Source organism: Orycteropus afer, unplaced genomic scaffold (genome assembly GCF_000298275.1).
Source record: "Orycteropus afer afer isolate SDZICR_OR568_19922 unplaced genomic scaffold, OryAfe1.0 scaffold00282, whole genome shotgun sequence".
NCBI lineage: Eukaryota > Metazoa > Chordata > Mammalia > Tubulidentata > Orycteropodidae > Orycteropus > Orycteropus afer.
The window spans coordinates 4,463,357-4,486,107 of record NW_006921869.1 but is presented as its reverse complement, the minus strand read 5'-3'; the positions used below and the strand labels follow the sequence as shown (position 1 = coordinate 4,486,107).

At 39.7% G+C, this 22,751-nt stretch overlaps 1 protein-coding gene across 1 annotated transcript in view; it reads right to left on the bottom strand.

Annotated features, from left to right (window-relative positions):
* Positions 1 to 22,751, bottom strand: part of CHCHD6 (coiled-coil-helix-coiled-coil-helix domain containing 6) — a 105,139-nt gene that overhangs the window by 26,853 nt on the left and 55,535 nt on the right. The window contains exon 2 of the mRNA XM_042782277.1: positions 4,125 to 4,260. Within this exon, the coding sequence (XP_042638211.1) occupies positions 4,125 to 4,260 (136 nt within the window). The remainder of the gene's footprint in view (positions 1 to 4,124; positions 4,261 to 22,751) is intronic.

Below are 22,751 nucleotides of genomic sequence, written 5' to 3'. Positions count from 1 at the left end.
TAACAAATCTGTCCTGGAGGAAGTGCAACCAGAATGCTTCTTGGAAGCGAGAGTGGCCAGATTTCATCTCACCTACTTTGGTCATGTTGTCAGAAGGACCCATTCCCTGGAGAAGGATATCATGCTTGGTAAAGTGGAGGGTCAGTGAAGAAGGGGAAGGCCCTTGATAAGATGGATAGACATAGTGACTGCAACAATGAACTCAGGTATAGCAAGGCACATGAGGCTGGCACAGGACCAGGCAGTGTTTCGTTCTGCTGTGCATAAGGTCACTATGAGTTGGAGACAACTCAACAGCACCTAACAACAACAACAACTGAGGTATAATTTGTCCTATTTGTTTTTACTTTTTATATAAATTTCCCTTTTATAACTACAATAATATCCATCCACTACAGAAAACGTGGCACTTGTCTACACACTCTGCAGAGAACAAGTCCCCACCCTCCCACAACACAAACACACACTTCCCTGCTCCCTTGTGACATTCCTTGTTTAATGTGCATTTCTTTAAGTATTAGTGAAGTTGGGAATCTTTTCATGTTTATGAATATTTATACACATTTTCTATTGAGTTCTCCTCAAGATCTTTAAGAACTTTCTACATATTACTACTATTAATATTTTGTAATGTTGTATTTTCCCTAGTTTGTCAATCTTTCCCTATTTATTATTTCTAAATTGTCTCTAATTTCTTAGTCACATTTTCCACTTTTTTTCTTAACTTCAAGTTTCCTCATTTGATGTTATGCTTAGAAAGTCTGTTTTTTATTGTACTTTAATGGTTTCATGTTTTACATTGAAATCTTTTCATTCCTCTGACATTAATTTTAGGGTATGGCATGAGATAAGAATTTAACTTCTTTTTCTAACCTTATTCCTATCACTAAAATAAAGCAAAAACTGATCTTTTAAGGAAAAATCTTAAAATCAGTCAACTTCAAAACAGTCCACTTTTGCTGACTGTTCTTCAACATTTACACCATCAACAAAACAGCAAAGCATTTTGTTTAAGTAACAGACTTCAACTCTTGTTTTTTAAACTGCCAAAACTGAGTAAGTTCTTCTTTTACTTCCAAGGCTGAAACTGATGTGTATATATTTGAGCACTTTTTATTTTTTTCATCACTTTCTCCCTCTAACCAGTTAATCCAGTTTATTAAAGTACACTAAGTGAAGTTTGAGGAGTCCTGGTGGCACAGTGGTTAAGTATGCTCAGCTGCAAACCAAAAGGTGGTGGTTTGAACCTACCAGCCACTCTAGGGAGAAAGATGTGGCAGTCTGTTTCTGTAAAGACTTACCACCTTGGAAACTCTATGGTGCAGTTCTATGTCACTGTATAGGTTCACTAGGAATCAGAATCAATTCAACAGAAATGGGTTTGGTTTTGGTGGTTTGGGTCAAGTTTAACCCCCCTTCAACCACTGTCATCTGCTGGCTAGAAATATTCGGGGAGCTAGCCCTTTCTGGTAAAGAACAATGGCATCTAGTGTGGGTTTTAAGAATCTCATCTAAACCCCTTCACTGGTAGATATTCAAAAAAGATCTCAGGGTCCAAAAACAGGTACTTGTTTGCTCAGATGTGTGGGAAGCCCTGAGGTAGGCAATACAGGGGGTTAGAACCCTGGTGCCCATGTCTCCATGATCTGGGCCTTGAAACCTCACCTATACCTCACTTCCCCTGTACTTCGTACTCCAGAGATAGCAAACTGCTTCTAGGGGCCCAGACAGTCCAGACTATACCATACCCCTGTGCCTCTACTCATGCTGTTCACTCTAAGATGCCATCCCCCACCGTTCTACTCAACAGCCAGCTCAAACTTCATCTCCACAGAAGCCTCTCCCTACAATAATGAGTCACTCCCTCCTCTGTGCTATCCTGGACCCAGGCATGCTTCCAGTGTTACATTATCACATGATATCACAATCTACTAGGTTATATATCTAGCCTCTTTACTAGAGCTGTGCATGGAATAAGACAGGGATCCTTGTTTTTCTATTACCATGTTCTAACACAAGGCACAGGACCAGATTCCTACTCAGCATTCAGCAAATGTTGAATGAATAGGATGGAGCCCTTGCCTTCTAGATTCTTATAATGGCTTTTGAATCAGTTCATTCCAGCTCAACGCCACCACATCACCACCACAACCCTACTAAGATTTGCATGTCCACCCCAGATACACTGAGTTATAATCTACATTTTAATAAGATCACCAGGTGATTCTTATATATACACCTGTGGATCTATAAGAATCATGTGGAGATCTTATTAAAATGTAGATTCTGATTCAGCATATCTGGGATGGATATGCAAATACCCAGCAGGACGCTGAGCTGAAATTAACTGGTTTGAAGCCCTGCTTATAACAAAGTAAGGAGCTCTGGTGGTGTAGTGGTTAAGGCAGCTGGCTACTAACCAAAAGGTTAGTGGTTCAAAACCACCATCCACTCTGCCAAAGAAATACGAAGCACTCTGCTTCCATGAAGATTTACAGTTTTGGAAACCCAATGCAGGTTACTATGAGTTAGAATCAACTCAATGACAGTTAAGTTTGGATTTGGTCTTTATCACAAAAGAGAGAAGATTAGTATAAAAAACAACTCTAGTGCAAGGCCATGCACGAGATAAACAATACTGTTGGATGGAGTTTATCATCGGTAGTGGAATACTTCTTTAGCCAATCAAGTTTTAAAAATCTGGTAAGAAATGGTAGATAAGACCTAGATTCTCATAAAGAAGTATTTATTGAGTAGAAGAAGGAGTTGGTTCACAAACTATTTATTTTGCAATATCTTAATATGTTTGTACTTTACATTCTCCTCTGTTACTTAATTTATTAAAAGTAGTTATTTGGAAAAAACTACAAATGCTTTCACTTGTGATAGGGTAGGAGGCAAATGAGCTTTGAGTCTGGCTTGGGTGACATGACAACTCCACAGTGGGCTAGGGAAGAGCAGCTCCTAGGAAGTACAAGGTGAGGAACCTCCTTCAAGGAGGCTATCTCAGTTCTCTGGTGCTGCTATAACAGAAATACCATAAGTGAGTGGCTTTAACAAATAGGAATTCATTCTACAGTTTAAGAGGTGAAAATTCCAAATTCAGAGTGCCAACTCTAGGCGCTGGATAAAGGACTCTCGAACGTGGGCTTCAGCTCTGCCTCTGTTCCAGGTCCACTGGAGCTGGAGGTATCTGAACTTGTGCAGATGCCAGCTGCTAAGGCTGACAAACCCAAGGTCGGTAGGTAAAATGCCACAATCCCAACATCAGGAGGCAACACAGCAGTTTCACGTCCAAGAACAATCCCAAGACTGGTAGGTAACATGGCAGGCCACTGGCTCAAATCCAGGAACTGGAGATGAAGACTCAGCCAAATACAGGATCCAAATGTGCCAAAAAGCTAGAGATCTTTCTCAAAGCTTCTCCTTATTTACTGGAAGCAGGCCACACTCTGAAGGCTACTACTTAGCTGCTCACAGCAGATTCCACCATGGAGGTGATTACAATCTCATCATGGAGAATAACTACATCCAGCTGCCCAGCTACTCTAAATCATGGCCCAGCTAAGTTGACACAAGACATTAACTACCACAGAGGCCAAAGCAAACATTACAGGAGCCAGGCCAGGACCACTTAAGGTTTAGATCAGAGATGTAGAGGTTGGCATCAAAGCCAGTGATTAAATTCCTGCTTATTTGGCCCAATTCATATCAATCCCTTTAATTCTTTGGGCTACCCCAGAGCAAACAGTAATGGTTATGCCTCTTTCAAGGGTTCTTAAAGCAACTTCTTACCTGAGTTGTCAAACCAAGCCCTTCTGCCTCATTTTTTACATATGGAGAAACTGAAACAGAGTGAGGAAAAACAGTCTGGCCAAAATCACACAAAACTCTGATGAAAGCATGCTGCTTTCGTTGCTCCAGACAGCATCTGTCAAGTGCAGAAAAGTATGCTCCCCTGGAAAGCAGTTATCAGAAAGGAGCTGCTCACATCACTCAGAAATAAACTGGAGCTATATGAGCAGTTATATATATTCTGACAAATATGTTGTTTTCCATTCCTTTCACCCTCTCTTCCCCGACAAAAGAACACCTCTCTACCAAACCATTGCAATTCACCATACCTTTCTCAGGAGCTTTAGCTTTCCCTTCTGGAGAATCAAATGCAGAAGATGGAGCAGTACTAGGCGGAGGAGTTGGCTGCTCCACTTTTGAAAGCTGACCAGAATCCTTCATACGGTTAACCACATGATCAGACAACTAAGAGAAAAAAGTCAGGGATGGGAAAAGGGAGCAGATCAGAACTTCTGGAAATTAAGATTCCCCTTTACTCATGCCCCAGGTTTACTAAAAACGCTGCTTCCCCAATATCAACTCCCATGATATAATTCTACTCAAAAACCTCTCATGGTGGCCTAGTGCCTATCAGATAAATGCCAAACACCTGTCTGGGATTCCAAGCTTACCACACTATGTCCCCTGCTGGCTTTTCAGCTTCATCTTCTCCTACTCCCCTACATACTCCCCATACTCTATAGACTATGAATTCTCACTTTTCTCATTTCCTCCAAATTCCCATATGCAGTCCCCTCTGCCAAGAACCACCACCAGCGCCCTCTTCATACCACCTCAGGGCATCTCCACCTGTCACAATCTTATCCTTCCTTTAAGGGCCTCTCAGTTCACCCTTCTCCATGAAATCTTCACTGACAGCATTCAAGTATCATCTCTCCCCTTCTTTTAAATTCTCATTATTACATGTATGCCTTTTAGGAAACTACCATACCTCCTACATGCTTCATCATAATGGCTTAAATGCTGGGGTTGCATCTCACTCATCTCTATACCCACCAGTGCCACACAAATAGTACATAATCAAAATATTGCTTGATTTATTTAACCTTAGTTCTCTTTAATGAAGACTGGATAACCAAAACTTTCACTCATTTTAGAGGAAGTGAAATAGGCATAAGGGTGTCATAAAACAATTTACTGAAACAGCAAACTAGGGATAAATCCAGAATAAAAGCCCTTCAGTGTTCATTAACTTCAGTAAATATTTATTAAGTGTCTACTATGTGCAAGGCATCATAAAGCATGGTTTAGTGGAAAAGATTAAAAATGACTTTAAGACAAAAAACACAATAGGCAATTCCACTTCTAGATATTTATCAAGAAAAATCATCCCACACATATACAGAAACATGCCAGAATGCTCACCTTGGCATTGTCAGAAACGGCCAAAAAAGAAACAGCATAGACACTCAAAAATAGGGAACTGGTTCAAGAAATCATGGTATACACAGTCTATGGAATATTATGCAGCCATTAAGAAGAATGAGGTTAGACATGTATACAGTGACATGGAAGAATGTATGGGATACACTGCTGATTTAAAAGTCATAGGATACTAAGTTCAATTCTGTAAAAAGATACACAATTATAAATATACCAATATAAAAATAGCTGAATGAAAACATACACATGTAAAGATTCACAAATCTGAACATGCATTTTAATTTTCACATATATGCACATATCCTTGTTCAGAGATGAAAGTCTACAAAGCAACATACCAAAGTGTTTACAAGTTATCCCATGAAAGTAGGGGCAGAGGAGATAGGGTAAAGACATTCACTTTTTTTTATCCTTTAATAATGTTACGGTGTTTACAGAGAAGATTTACAAAGCAGTTTAGGTTCCCCATTCAACAATTTCTACAGTGACACTGGTTACATTCTTCACAACACATGAACATTCTCATTATTTCTGTTCTAGTGGTTCCATTTCCATTAATCTAGCTTCCTCATCTTTAAAGTAATTGTTGCTGTTTGGTCTCATATGGGTGATTTTTTTTTTTTTAAAGAGTACAGTACTTACAGATGATATTGAGAGACAATTTGTTATTAGCTACAAGATGACCTCAGGAGTTAGTTTCAGTTCAAGGTTTGAAGAGTATCTCAGGGCAACAGTCTCCAGGCATCATCCAGTCCGAAGCAGTTCAGTGTATCTGTTTTTTGTTACTTTGGTTTTTTAAGAATTTGAGATTCTGTTTCCCGTTTTTTTCCCTTTCTATAAGGGCCTATCTATTTGGCCATAATTATAATGGCAGTAGTGGTAGCTGGGTACTATCTAGTTCTTCTGGTTGCAGGGTAGATGACACCTGAGTTTGTCTAGACTATGTGTCCTACAGTTGAGTTTCTTTGAGTCCTTGGTTTTCTTAGGCTCCAGAGCAATAGTGACCAATAGGATCTTAGATGACCGTTTGTAAGCTTTCAAGACTCCAGACACTACTTACCAAACTAGAGTGTAGAACAAAACTTTATGAATTGTATTATACCAACTGAGATGTTCCATAAGACTATGGTCCTAATCCTTCAAACCAGAAATCCAATCCTATGAAGTGTTTGGTTATGTCTAAGAAGTATCCATAATTGTGCCCACTGTATGCTTTATTACATATATATGTATATAGTCACATAGATGCATATACATATACATACAACTATATACACATACACATAAACATACCTATATACGTAATTTCCAGTAATATATCAGACAGTGTTTCATTGCTATTCATAAGGTTTTCAGTGACCACAATTTTTCAGAAGTAGATGGCCCTGTCCTTCTTCCCAGTCTTAGTGTGAAAGCTCTGCTGAAACCTGTCCACCATGGGTGATCCTGTTGGTGTCTGAAATACCTGTGTCATAGCTTCCAACCTCATACGCAAGTCACCACAATATGACAAGTGGTAGTATTTTCAATCACCTCATATGCATGTGAAAGCTGGACAATGAATTAAGAAAGACTGAAGAATAATTGATGGCTTTGAATTGTGGTGTTGGCAAAGAATACTGAAAATACCATGGACTGCCAGAAGAACAAACAAATCTATCCTGGAAGAAATACACCTGGAATGTTCCTTAGAAGCAAGATTGGCCAGACTTTGCCTCACCTACTTTACTTACATTGTCAGAAGGGACCAGTCCCTGGAGAAAGATATCATGCTTGGTAAAACAGAAGGTCAGCAAAAAATGGGAAGAACCTCAAAGAGATGGACTAACACAGCAGCTACAGTGATGGGCTCAAGCATAGCAAGGATTAGGAGGATGGCACAGCACTGGGCAGTGTTTCATTCTGTTGTACATAAGGCCGCTATGAGTTGGACTTGACTCAACACCCAACAATGTAACATTCCCAAAGATTTTCCAAGAATGTAAGTTGTCTCTTTACTCTCTTGATAGTTTTAAAAAAAAAAAAAAAATTATTGTTTGAGGTGAGTTTCCATAACAAATTAGGTTCTCATTTAATAATTTTTATACAAATCATTTTGTGATATTGATCACAACTTTCACATGCCAACATTCTCATTCTTTCCATTCTATTTGTTATTTTCACTGATCTAGCTTTCCTTTCCGTCCTTGCTTTCTCATCTTTGCTTCTCTATTAAATTGACCATTTAAGGGAGCACATTACTCATGGGTGATATTATGCTAAAAGCCAATCTATTATTTGGCTGGAAGGTGACCTCCAGGAATACCTTCAGTGCCAAGTTCAAAGGACACCTTAAGGCAACAGTGTTGCAGTTTCCTCTAGTCTCTACTGGTCTAGTAAGCCTGGCCTTTTTTTTTTTTTTTTTTTAAGGAATGTGAATTTTAGTCTACATTTTTCTCCTATTCTTTTCAGGGCCTTCTACTGTATCCCTGTTCAGAATGGTCAATAGTGGTAGATGAGCAGCATCTAGTTCTTCTGGTCTCAGGTGAGAAGCAGCCATGGTTCATTCATGTGTGCTAGTAGTCCTATGGAATAGTTTCTTCTTTGAGTCTTTGGTTCACTTCATTTTCTTTTGCTCCAAATAAGTAGAGACCAATATGACCACTCACAAGTTTGTTTTTTGTAATTTTTATTGTGATTTGGGTGAAAATTTACAAAGCAAATTCATTTTCCATACAGCAGTTCATACAGTTTCATGACATTGACTGCAATTCATCACAATGCAACAGTTCTCTTCCCACTTCCTTCCTGTAGTTACCTCCTCCCTCTGTCCTTCTTTCTAATGCATTCTTGCCCCCTAAACTGTCTCCCTGTGCAAACACTGCCCTTCTGTTCTTTCATGATTCATCACTCTAAGGAGTGTATCTACCTGATGTAAATGTTCACCCTATATGCCTGTCTACTGTTTGGCTGGAAGCCACAGAAGTGAGTTCAATTCCAGACCTGACTGTTAACTAGGGGCCATAGTCTCAGGGGTCTCACCCAGCTCCATCAGACCACTAAGCCTGGTCTTTTTTTATGATTTTGAATTTTGTTCCTCATTGTTGTCCCACTCTATCCGGGATCTCCTTTCCAAGTGGTTGACAGTGGTAGCTGGGCACCATCTAGTTCTTCTGGTCTCATGGTCATATGGGCCGAGGGTCCCATGGTCCACTGTTGTTGTTGTTGTTATGTGCCATCAAGTCGGACCCGACTCATAGTGATCCCTCCCTCCTTGGGTTTCTGAGGCAGTATCACTACGGAAGGAGATTGCCCCATCTTCCTTCCGAGGAGTGACTGGTGGATCTGAACCGCCAGCCTCCTGGTTAGCAGTCAAGTGCCTTAGGCACTACACTACCAGAGCTGTCATGGTCCACTAGTCCCCTAAACTAATTGTTTCCATGAGTATTTGGTTTTCTTCATTCTTCCTTGCTCTGGATGAAGAGAGACCCATCATTGCATCAAGATGGCCGCTTACAAGCTTTTAAGACCCCAGTCACTACTCACCAAAGCAGGATGTGGAACAATGTTTTTGTATAGTATGTTATGCCAATTGAGCTTGACATTCCCTGTAGCAATGGTCCTGAGCCCACAAGTCCAACTACTTGCTCCTTGAGGGTGGTTGGCTGTGACTAAGAAATTATCCTAACTTTGCTCCTTGTTAGCTCTATTATATATATGGACATTTGTACAGTACATATAAATACACAACCTTATATTCCCTTTAGCCTAGACATACCTGATCACTGAGTCTATCCATCTATTTATTCATATATTAATGTGTATTATCACTGATAATGCAGTACTGTATATGTAAAGAGGTTTATCTTTGTTGTCTGTACCTCTTGCGCACCTCTCTGTGTCTTCCTTTTCCTTAGTGTTACTGTGTTGGTCACTTGCTTTTGGTATATTGCCTTTCCCTTAACCCAAATCGATACTTGTCTCCACCTATCTAGCAATGTTCTCCCCTCCTCTCCCATCCTTGGTAACCAACAAAGAAAGTTTCCTTCCATATATAAACCTCTCCTTGGCTTTTTACAATAGTGAACTTATAAAATATTTGTCCATCTGTGATTGACGTATTTCACTCAGCACAATATCCTCCAAGTTCTCCATGTTATGCAGTGTTTCACAGATTCTACATTATTCTTTAGTGTTGCACAGTATTTCACTATGCACTCACAAGCTTTTAAAACCCCAGACACTACTCACCAAACTAGAGTATAAAATATTATCTTTATGAACTATGTTAAGCCAACTGACTAAATTGTCCCACTAGACTATGGTTTTTAACTATGGCTTTTAACTCAGTAAGCCAATTCTATGAGTTGTTTGGGAATGTCTAAGAAGTCTCTTAGGAAGGGACCATTCCCTGGAGAAGGATGTCATGCTTGGTAGGGTGGAGGGTCAACGAAAGAGGGGAAGGCCTTCAACGAGATGGACTGACACAGTGGCTGCGATGAGGGGCTCAAGTATAGCAGGGATCATGGAGCTGGCGCAGGATTGGGCAGTGTTTCGTTCTGCTGTGCATGGGTCACTATGAGTCGGAAATGACTCAATGGCACCTAACAACAACAACAACAACAAGAAGTCTCTGTAACTGTGCCCCATATGTGCTTCATTATATGTATGATATATATGTAGCACACACAAATATATACAAATGCCCACAGATACACCTACTCATGCACATTCAGGTATTTACATATGTCTTCTTATATACATATATGCATACATATCTCTATGCAACCACACACGTTTTTTGGTTGTTATTATTATTACAAAATTGTGTATGTTACAGCATTTACCAAAATTGTCCCCTTATCTTGTGTACTTCTTAGTATCTTCATTATCTTGGTCAAGCTGTGAAGTCTTCACCCATATTTGGTATTGCCTTTCCCATCATCAAAAATAACAAATGCCTACTCTCTAGAAGGTGATTCTCCCTCCTTTTCCCTCCCATTCCTGGTAACTATCAAAGAACTGTTTTCTGTGTATATATCTACTCTTGACTTTTTGCAATAGTGGGACCATACAATATTTGTCTTTTTGTAATTGACTTATTTCATTCAGCTTAACTGATAAAGTCTCTTGCTGAACATAAGTATTTCACTCTATGAGTGAGGTCCCAAGTTACCTATATTATTTTTTGTTGTTCATGCATTGACTGTTGTGTTTGATAAACTATAGCTGAAAAAAATAGGTCTCAAATCTTTGCTCCTATATTTTCTTCTAAGAACTTTATGGTTTTAGATTTAACACTTAGGTCATTGATCCATTTGAATTAGTTTTTGCGTATTGTATAAAGTATGGACTGTGTTTCATTTTTATGCATGAGGAAATCCACTTTTGCCAGCACCTTTGTTGAAGAGACTGTCTCTTCCCCATTGAACAGATCTGGCACCCTCGTCAAAAAATCAATTGACCATAGATGCTTGAATTTATTTCTGGATTTTCAATTCTACCATTGGTCTATGTGTCTATCGTTAAACCACTACTAGTAGCGTAGTGCCTAAGGCACTGCTAACCAGAAGGCTGGCGGTTCAAACCCACCAGCCACTCCTCGGAAGGAAGGCTGGGCAATCTACTTCTGTAGTGATACTGCCTCAGAAACCCAAGGAGGGGTCGCTATGAATCAGGTCTGACTCAACGGCACATAACAACAACAACAACAGGCTTGGTAAAGTGAAGGGTCAACAAAAATGGGAAAGCCCTTAACGAGGTAGACTGATACAGTGGCTACAACAATGGGTTTAGGTATAACAAGTATTGTGAGGCTGGCACAGGACCAGGCAGTGTTTTGTTCTGTTGTACACAGGGTCACTATGAGTCGGAACCAACTCGATGGCAACTAACAACAACAGGCTGTTTTGATTACTGTAGCTGTGTAATATGTTTTGAAGTCAGGAAATATGAGGTTGCCTACTTTGTTCTTCTTCAAAATTGCTTTGGATATTTGAGGTCTCTTGTCTTCCATACAAAATTGAGGATTTATTTTCCATTTCTATAAAGAATTCTGTTGGGATCTTGATCAAGATTGTGTTGTATCTGCAGATTACTTCAAGTAGTATTGACATCTTGACTATATCCAATCTTCCAAGTGATGAGCATGGAACATCTTTCCATCTCTTCTTTAGTCTCTTTCAGCATGTTTTATAATTTTCATTGTTTAAGTCTTTCAAATTCTTGCAGAATTTATTCCTAGATATTTTATTCTCTTAGATGCTTTTGTAAATGGGGTTGTTTTCTTAATTTCCTTTTCAAATTTCTCATTGCAGATGTATAGATTCCTGTGTGTTAACCTCGTATACTGCAACTTTGCTACAGTCTTCTATTAGTACCAGAAGTTTCTAGGAGACACTTTCACTCTTGACACACTTTCACTTTTGACACTTCTGTGTCTTAGTTTTTTATCACGAACATTTCTTTAATAACTGAAAATAATAATAATTGTTCCTGTATTATTTAGGATACATAAAAATCAAACAGCAAATTAAGATACAGGACAATGGCAGAGAATTGAGAGTCTAGAAAGAAGCCTAGATATCTAGAATCAATTGGTTTTCTTTCCTTTTTAAAATAATATTGTATTGGGTTTTTGGTGAAAGTTTGCACAGCATGTTAGAATCCCATTTGACCGTCTCTATATAAATTGCTCAGTGACATTAGTTACATTTTCCACAATGTACCAACATTCCCTTTAATTGTATTCTGGTTGTTCAGTTTCCAGTGCTCATTTCCCTGCCCCCTTATCTTTTCATCTTTGCTTTAGAGTAATTGTTAACCTTTTGGTCTTATATAGAGGTTTTTTTTTTTGTTTGTTTGTTTGTTTTAATGGACCATGATAATCCCAGGTAATATCCTTTAGTTTGTATGCCAATCTGTTATTTCACTAAAAGGTGACCTCAGGGGATAGTTCAGTTCAAGGTATAAACAGTATTTCAGAGTGATAGTTTCAGGGAGTACTCTAGTCTCAATTAGTCCAGTAAGTCTGGACTTTTTAAGAATTTAAGTTCTGTTCCATGATCCACTGATCTTTCAACGACAGCACAGCCATTCAATGGGGAAGGAAGAGTCTTTTCAACAAAAGGTACTGGGACATGAAATCTCAACATGAAAAAGAACGAAGCTGGACTGCTACCCCAGACCATATATAAAATTTAACTAAAAATGAATCAAAGACCTAAAGATAATAGTTAAAACCATACAGGTTTCAGAAAAAAAAAAAAAAAATAGGACTAAGACTTTGTGACCTTGGATCAGCAATGGATTCTTTAGACAGGATGCCAAAAGTACAAGAACTAAAGAAGAAAATAGGTAAAATTGAACTTCATGAAAACTTGAAAGTTCTGTCCTTCAAAGAATCAAGCGAGTCAAAAGTAAAATAGTTTGACAGTTCCTCAAGTTAAACAAAGAATTACCATATGACCCAGCAATTCCACTCCTAAGCAAAAGCCCAAGACTTAAAAGCAGGGACCCAAACATAAACTTGTACACCAATGCTCACTGCAGCACTATTCACATCAGCCAAAAGGTGGAATGACCCAAGAGTTCATTAAAAGATTAATGAAAACACAAAACATGATATATGCATACAATGGAGCATTATTCAGCCATAAAAAGGAATGAAGTTCTGACACATGCTTCAACATGAGATGAACCCTGGAAACATTATGCTGAGTAGAATAAGTCAGACACAAAAGGACAAATATTGAATGACTCCATTTACATGAAATACCTAGAATAGGCAAATTCATAGAGAAAGTAGATTAAAATTTACCAAGAGCTGGGGAGAGGGAAGAATGGGAAATTACTGCTCAATGGTCACAGAATTTCTATTTGAGAGGATTATAAAGGTTTTGATAGCATGGTCATGGTTGCACACCACTGCAAATATAATAAATGCCACAAAAATTGTATACTTAAAAATGGTTAAAATGGCAAATATTATGGTCTGTGTGTGTATGTGTACACCATAATAATTTTTTTTTAAGTGAAGAGACAACCCATAGAATGGGAGAATATATTTGCAAATCATGTATCTGATAAGGGACTTTACCAATAACCCAATTTGAAAAAAATGGCAAAGAATCTGAACAGACAGCTCTCCAAAGAGGATACATAAATGGCCAATAAGCATGTAAAAAGATGTTCAATATCATTAAACATTGAATAAATACAAATAAAAACCATAATAAGATATCATTTCATACCCACAAAGTCAGCTATAATCAAAAAGTCAGATAGTAACAAGTATTGGTAAGAATGTGGAAAAATTGGAACATTGCTCATACACTGGTGGTGAGAATGTAAAATGGTATAGCCTGGCAGTTCCTCAAGCAATTAAACAGACAGTTACCATTTGACCCAGCATTTCCAGTCCTAAGTATATACCTAAGAGAAATGAAAACATATGCCCACACAAAAACTTATACATGAATGTTCCTAGCAGCCTTTTCCTAACAGCCAAGATGTAGAAACTGCCCAAATGTTCATCACCTGATGGATAAATAAAAATTCATACAATGGAATATTATTTGGCTGTAAAAAAAAGGAATGAAGCACTGATTCTTACTACAGCATAAGTGAACCTTGACAATATTATACTACATTAAAGAAGCCATACACAAAAGACCACATATTATATGATTCTATTTACATGAAGTATGCAGAACAGGCAAAACTAGAGAGATAGAAAACAGACTAGTGGATGCCTAGGCCTGGGGAGAGTAGATGGACTAAAGGCAAAGATGTGGTGAAATCCATGCAAAATTGTTCACTACAGATTAACAACTAAGTACAAATTAGTCTGTGCTTACTTGCTTACTGAGTACTCTGTCCTTGTCAGGGATTGTGAATTTGAAAAAAGACTTTGATTCTGTAGGAAAGGTGCTATGGTGTAGGGAGGGATAGATGCCAGCCATATCCAGAAGCAGGAGCTCTGGTAGCATAGTGCCTAAGGCATTTGACTGCTAACCAGAAGGCTGGTGGTTCAAACCCACCAGCCACTCCTCAGAAGGAAGATTGAGCAATCTACTTCCATAGCGATACCGCCTCAGAAACCTAGGAGGAGTTGCTATGAGTCAGATCCGACTTGGTTATACCTAGAAGCAGAGTCCTTGATGTGGTGAAAATTGTGAAATTATTTATTACAGATTAGTAAGCAAGCACAAGTAAACCCATCCTTACCTTGCTTATTGGTAATCCAACACTGCCCAACCACATCTACATATCTAGATCTGGAAGAAAATGACTAAGCTCCAAGCAGAGGGGAGAGCAAGTATGAAGTCTCTCAGATGTAAATCTGGCATGTCTGAGGCCTAAGTGCTGGAGTGAAGAGCCTGAGAAGAAGACGACTACCAAATGATCAATTCAGAGGCTTGGCTGGCCAAGGTCAGAAGTTCAAATGTGATCCCAGGGCAAGAAGCAACAACAGACAGGTAAGGGGCAGAGTCCAATTTACTGATATTAGTCCAGGTGGCATCAGCTAAACCATACAACTTGGTGAGTGAGGGGTTAAAGAAAATATTGGCAAGATTCTTGCTGGCAATGAACAACGTGTAATATTTTTTAATATCGTTACAAAATACAACAAGTAATATTTTTAATCAACAAATATATATACACACAGAGTAGTCATGCAAGAATAAACACCATCTGGGCAGTGCTCTCTTAACAACAGCACCAGAAGGGAAGGCCCTAGAGCCAGACGGGTGTGAAAACTCGGTGCCAGAGGCTCACTGGTCACTGTGCCATCAGAGTGGGCCAGAGAGGGCCCTGTGTGGTCAGGGAATGGAGAGCCAAATCCAACCAATGCAAGGAAAAGGATTTCTGCTATTCTCCCACAGTGTGATCCTAACTTGGTGTTTAGCTTCTCTGAGCCCAATTTCCTAACCTATGCAGCTGGGATCTCCTTCAAGGCTGGACCGAACGTGAAAGAGCTCATGGATCAAGCACTTTGAGGTCAGACAGGCCCGGGTCTAAATCCCAACAAAGCTGCTGACTAGCTATGTGACCTTGGGAAAGTCATTTCTTGTAACTAAATCAGTTTCTTCACCTGCAAAATGGGAATAATTAATGATACTAACCATAAGACTGTTGTGAGGATTAATCAATCCTCACAAAGCATGTGGCACAGAGTATGATGCAAAACTGCAAAGTACTATACAAAGATCAATTATTAACCATACTAGTCAGGTTGTTGTTGTTGTTGTTGTTGTTGTTATGTGCCATCAAGTCATACCTGACTAATAGCGACCCCTCCTTGGGGTTCCGAGGCAGTATCACTACGGAAGTAGGATTGCCCAACCTTCCTTCCGAGGAGTGGCTGGTGGGTTTGAACCACCAGTTGTCTGGTTAGCAGGCAAGTGTCTTAGCCACTATGCTACCAGAGCTCCCACTAGTCAGGTTAGGTAATTAAAAATATGTGATCAATAATTATAACAGTTAACATTTATGATATACTATAAAGGAGGCAAGGAGCTCTGGTGACATAGTGGATAAGGCACTTGACTGCTAACTGGAAGGTCAGCAGTTCAAACCCACCAGGGACTCTGTGGAAGGCAGACAGGGCAATCTATTTCTTACAGATTTACAGCCTCAGAAACCCAATGGGGATCGCTATGAGTCAGAAACTACCCAATGGCAGTGAGTTTGGGGGTTTTTTGGTATAAAAGAGGTACTGTTCCAAGTGTTTGACAAATAACCTTGTGACCTTGAACAAGTCTCTCCTCCTCTCTGAGTCTGTTCCAAAATCTTACAAGATCAATTGGATCAGCTTCTTTTTAATGTGCCCTTCAACTCTAAAATCCTGTGGCTCAAACCTGGAACTACCTTCATCCTGGGATAATATAAGATTTCAAAAAGAGGCAGCTTGTCTTTCACCACCATGACACTCTTTGCTGAGGCCTCCACAAGTGTCCAGTGGCAAAGTGAGATCAAAGAGGGACTTTCTCTAGTCTTCTCTCCAGCCTGCAGAGCTCAGCTATGGCTCAGTGGCCTTGGGTGGAAAGGCATATGGAACAGACATATGGAGAGAAGTCAGAAGCAAGGGCAGCTGAACCATATACTTGGTGAGTGAGGGGTTGAAGAAAACAATGGCCAGGGAGAAGCATAAGCCTCAATCTGACTCACATGCACAGAGTTCTCACCACTTCAGTCCTAACAAACATATACACAAACTTAGATCCCATCTTCTAAATCCATACTGAAGCCAAAATGATTCCCTCTATGAAAAGACAAACAACCCATCAAAAAATAGGCAAAGGACTTGAATAGACAATTCACCAAAGACACACAAATGTTCAGCAAGCACAAGAAGAGATGCTCAATGTCATTAGTCATTAAACCAAACCAAGGGCACCACCATTGAGTCAATTCCAACTCACAGCAATCCTGAAGGACAGAGTAGAACTGCCCCACAAGATTTCTAAGGCTATAGATCTTTACAGAAGTAGACTGCCCCATCTTTCTCTTTCAGAGAGGCTGGTGGGTTCAAATTGCTGACCTGATTAGCAGCCCAATGATTTAACCACTGTGCCATCAGAGCTCCTTCATTTGTCATTAAAAAAAAGTTAGGGAGATGCAAATCAAAATCACAATAAGATACTGCTTCACCCCTACCAGGATGGCTATGATAAAAAAATAATAATAAAATAAAACAATAACAATAAAAATGGAAATAGGTATCAGCAAGCATGTGGAGAAATTAGAACCCTAATCATTTGCTGGCAGGAACATAAAACCATCATAGAAAACAGTATGGGGATTCCTCAAAAAATTAAAATTACCATATGAACCAGAAATTCCATTCCTAGGTACATACCCTAGGGACCTAAAAGCAATGACACAAACAGATAGATATACGTACACCAATACTCATTGCAGCATTATTCACAACAGTAAAAAGTTAGAAACAATCCAAGAACCTATCAGTAGAAGAATGGGTAAAGAAAATGGAGCACATACATACAATGGGATACTATTCAGTCTTAAAGAAAAATGAAGTTCTGATACATACAACATGCATGAACCTGAAAGATATTATACTGAGCAAAATAAGTTAACCACAAAAGGACAAATATGGTCTCACTTATACGAAATGAAAAGAATAGATAATTACACAGGGACTAGTGGTTGCCATAGAAAGGGGATATAACTCACTGGGAAGTAGTGCACTTTTGTCTATAGTGATGGGAAAACTGGCATTGATGAAGGCAAATGGTTACGTAACCAGACTAATTTAGCTGTTACCATTAAGCCCTACACCAAGAGGGAAAAGGACATAATGACAAAGTGTTTTATATCATTTTACAAATGCAACAGCAGCCAAAAAAAAAAAAAAAAAAACCCACCTGCACCTGTTGATACTACTCATGTCAACTAAACACTTCATGGGATTAGTTTTCTTGGTTTGAAGGTTTAAGGTCATGGCTTCATGAGTCTATCTAGTCAACTGGCCTATAGTTTCTAGAGTTTTCTGTTCTACCTCCCAGTTTAGTGAGTAATGCCCAGAGTCTCAAATGTTTGTGAGCAGCCACCCAAGATACAACAATTGGTCTCTGTTCACCTGGAACAGCAGCAGAAGGAGACCAAGGAGTTGGAGAAAGAAACAGACTACACCATAAACTACTATCTCCAGTACCATGAGAGCAGAAGAAATGGATGGTGCTCAGCTACCAGTTCTGAATGTTCTGATCAAGGACCCAATAGATGGATCCTTATCAAAAGGAGGAAAATGTGGAAAAGAACGTCAAACTTGAATGGAAACCAGACTTAAATGGATCCACTGAGACTGGAGAAATCTGAATCTAATGTCCAGAAATACTCCTTAAACCTTGAACTGAAACTATCCCATAAAGCCATTATTGACATTTAGCCCAATTAAAGAATGTTTGCCTCAAGCATAGCACTCTTACAAAGAATTATCTCCATGAGTACAAACTGACAACAATTACTCTAAAGCACAGATGGGAACTTTAAGGGACAGAGAGCCTAAATTAATGGTGATGAAACTATGTTGTTGTTGTTGTTATGTGCCGTCAAGTCGGCCCCAACTCATAGCGACCCCTCCTTGGGTTTCCGAGGCAGTATCACTACGGAAGTAGGATTGCCCAACCTTCCTTCCGAGGAGTGGCTGGTGGGTTTGAACCGCCAGCCTTCTGGTTAGCAGTCAAGTGCTTTAGCCACTATGCTACCAGAGCTCCTGATGAAACTATATAGGTATAGAATTGTGAAACAAAGTATGTAACCAATGTTATTGAACTGTTCATGTAGAAATTGGGAACAGATGTGCATTTGGCTGTGTATATTGCCATCAAAAATAAAACATGTATTCTTAAAAAGTTAAACATACAGCTACCATATGATCTAACAGTCAAATCCTAGGTATATACCTAAAAGAAATGAAAGCAGGAATGATAACAGACTCTTAGATACCAATGTTCATTGCAGCACTATTCACAATAGCCAAAAGGTAAAAACAACTCAAAAAGTCCATCAACAGATGAATGGATAAACAAAATGTGGCACCTGTTGTCATTAGGTGCCATCGCATCAGTTCCAACTCGTAGCAACCCTGTAAACAACAAAATGAAACACTGCTCGGTCCTGCACGAGCCTCACAATACTTGTCATGCTTCGCCCATCCTCACAATCACTGTGTCAGTCCATCTCTCTCTACTTTACCACAATGGAATATTAGCCACAAAAACGGATAAAGTTATGATATCTGCTATAACATGAACCTTGAAAACGTCATGAATGCAACAAGTAGTCACAAGAGGAGAAGTACTGTGTAATTCCATTTATATGAAATATCTAGAGTAGGCAAGTACATAGTTACCAAAGTTTATTAGTGCTTACCAGAGATGGGATGGAGGAAGAAAGGAAAGAGGGACTCACTGCTTAGGAGACTGAGCTGCTGTTAATAGTGGTAGAATAATTTGGTGATGCTTGCACAACATGATGAGCATAATCAGTGCCACTGAATTGTACATGTAAAAATGTTGAAATGGCAATGTTTAGTTATATAATCATTTACCACAATATAACAATTTAAAAAAACAGTGAATTTAAAGGCAAGTTCCCAAAGAGAGGTCTAAAGGTTTCTTTATGAAACCATACAGGTTCACAAGTCATATGGCCTTAGGACTTATAAAAAGCTGGGGTAGAGAGTGCTGCTTTTAAAAACACAAATTACGAATTTCTGAATGGAAGAATTAGGAGAGAAAGAGGCAGAGTCCAGCTGACCCAACATAATGAAGAAAAACCACCATGAAATCTATAAATTGCAGTAGCCTACTAATACTACTATTTAACACTCATTCAGCACACACTACGTACAGACTACCTCTCTTAATCCTCACAACACAATAGCCACATTCCAGTTGAGGAAACCAAGGCACAGAAAGATTAAGGAACTTATCCAAGGTCCAGAGCTACTACAGTGAAAGCCAGACTGAGATCAGACTGCTCAATTCCAGGGCCACATGCTTAGACACTGTGCTAGTCTTCTGTGAAGAGCAAAAGGATGCTTACCCTACAACAAGGGCAATGGCAGAAGCACTTGCTAAGCTGCACCCACAGGCTGGAACACCCCCTAAAGGGACAACTATTACAAAAGCTGGGAGCTCTGGTGGCGTAGTGCCTAAGGCATTTTACTGCTAACCAGAAGGCTGGCGGTTCAAACCCACCAGCCACTCCTCGGAAGGAAGATGGGGCAATCTGTAGTGATACCACTCCAGAAACCCAAGGAGGGTTCATTATGAGTCAGAGCCAACTTGACAGCAGTGAGTTTGGTTTTTTGGTTTTGGGAATACAAAAGCTAAAACAATGAACAGAAGAGAATTCAAGATTTCTAAGGAAAACTAACCAAATTCAAAGTAGGTTTCAACCACATGCCCAAAGGGAACTTTATAGATTTCTGACTCTGTCTGGAACCATGACTCCCACACCTGCTCTTTCTCTCCGGGACTCTGCTTCATTTCTTGTCACAGGAGTATGGCCACCTGACATAGTATACATTCCATGACTTGGTTACAGTCACATCCGCCAGAATATAGGCTCCATGAGACCAAGAACTCTGTTTTGCTCTTGCTGCATCTCAGTGCCTAAAAAACTGCTATAGATGCTCAAATATCTGTAGCATACATGAATTACATAAATATTTATTAAAGGTCCAGGTCCATACATTATACTAGTGCAGTGGGATATATAAAGATGTAACATCCATGAACTTTATACTCAAAGCACTTACAGGTCACATAGGATGGCTAGGACAAATATACACAGAGAATACAAGCCACCAAGCAGTGAGAGAAATTCAGTGAAAGTACCTGTCTTAGCTATCTAGCACTGCTACAACAGAAATACCACAAGAGGATAGCTTTAACAAACGTACATTTATTTTCTCCAGTTTGGAAGCCAAAATGTCCAAATTCAAGGTACCAGCTATAGGGGAAGGTTCTCTCTCTGTTGGCTCTAAGGGAACATACTTGTCTCTTTTCAACATCTATGGGCTTGGTGTCCCTTGGAGATCCTCAGGTCTTGGCACCCATCTTGCTCTGGGTCCAGGTGGTTTCCAGCACAGGGACCCTGGGTCCAAAGAATTTGCTCCACTCCCAGCTCTTCCTTCTTGGTGGTGCTGAGGTCCCTCTCTGCTTGGTTCTCTCTCCTTTTATCTCTTGTCAGATAAAAGATAATGCAGGCCACACTCCAGGGAAACTTTTCTTAAAGTGGATCAGGGCATGACGTGATTAAGGGCGTTGTAGTTGTAATCTCATTATAACTGACTGGCTGATCAGATGAGATCACATTATGGGGACGATTATATCATAACATAATTGCAAAGACACTGAAAATCATGGCCCAACCAAGTTGACAAATATTTTGGGGGGTCACAATTCAATTCATTAGAGTGCTCCAGGCATTTAATAAGGTAACTAGCAGTTGCAGCTAGAAGGTATATGGGCTTTGAGTTAGGCCTGACCAGATGACTGTAAATAATGGGTAGAAATAGGGACACTATTCCAGACAAAGGAACAGCTTGAGCAAAGGAACAGAGGGAAAAACCTCACAGATGTCCCAGAATTAAGTTTGACAGAGCATAGATCCATGAAGGAAATAGGACGTGAAAAGGTACTGGGGTTCCACTAGTTGATGACCCTGAATGTCAAGTAAAGGAGTCTGCAATTTATTCTACGGTCAATTGGGAGTCATTGACTGTTTCTGAGGATAGAATCGGTCAAGATCTTCACTTTACAAAAAATTGTCTGGTAAAGGAGATAAAATAAATTGAGATCATGAAGGGGCTGGAGGCAGGGTAGCTATCACAATGGTGCAAATCAGAATAAAGGGGCTGAAAACTTACCAGTCACAGAAGTGAAGGTCAGGTTGTTAATGTTGTTAACAAAAAGATATTAAGAATATCTTATATACAAAAGATACTAAGGAAGTAAATCATTTAAGACCTGACCTATGAATGGATGCAAGGGTAACTAAAAACACAATTTACAGAATAGTACACACAGTACAGGAGCTCAGGTAGCATAGTGGCTAAGACACTTGACTGCTAACCAGAAGGCTGGCTGTTCAAACCCACTAGCCACTCCTCAGAAGGATGATGGGGCAATCTACATCCGTAGTGATACTGCCTCGGAAACCCAAGGAGGGGTCGCTATGAGTAGGGTCTGACTCGACGGCACGTAACAACAACAACAACATATGCAGTATGATCTCATTTGTTCTATAAAAAAGCAAAGAGTACATTTGTATATACAGGTTTGGAAAAAGTCTGGAAGGACACATGACAAATTACAAACAGCTGGCATTTTAAAATAAGGTGGATTTTGCAAGAAGTCTTAAAGCATAAGATGAGAAATAAGACGACAGCAAAGTCCTGAGTCTGGCTTACCAGAATTAGGGAAGAGGTAATACGGAGACAGGACTGCTCCATGTGTATGTAGTACCCTAAGTTCATTTGAGTAGATCCGTCCCATAGGAAAATAGACAAGTTGCTTAGGAAGCAATAACAGGTTGCATCTGAAGAGAAAAACTGGGGAATCTCTGCCATAAGAGTGCCAAGCAGCAGACCAGAGAAAGGGTGTTATTTGTCCACACTCCAGGAGGCAACAAAACTCATGGCTGCAGCAGAGGAACTCTGAAACCCTTGAAGCAGGGCCTCCAATACCTGAGCAAGGCAGCGTAGTAACAAAACCAAACCCAATGCTCTGGAGTTTATTTCAACTCATAGCAACCCTACAGGACAGAACAGAACCATCCCAGAGGGTTCCCAAGGTTGCAACCTACACAGAAGCAGACTGCTACATCTTTCTAAAGTGGAGTCACTGGTGGGTTTGAATTGCCGAACTCTTGAACTTTCCATGAGCTGCCAAGTCAGGACTGGGTTAAGGCACATGAGGGCATTAAGCACAGATGATCTATGGTGCCCCTCCTCTACATCCTCAGGCATTCAAGCAGGATATGAGTTATGAATA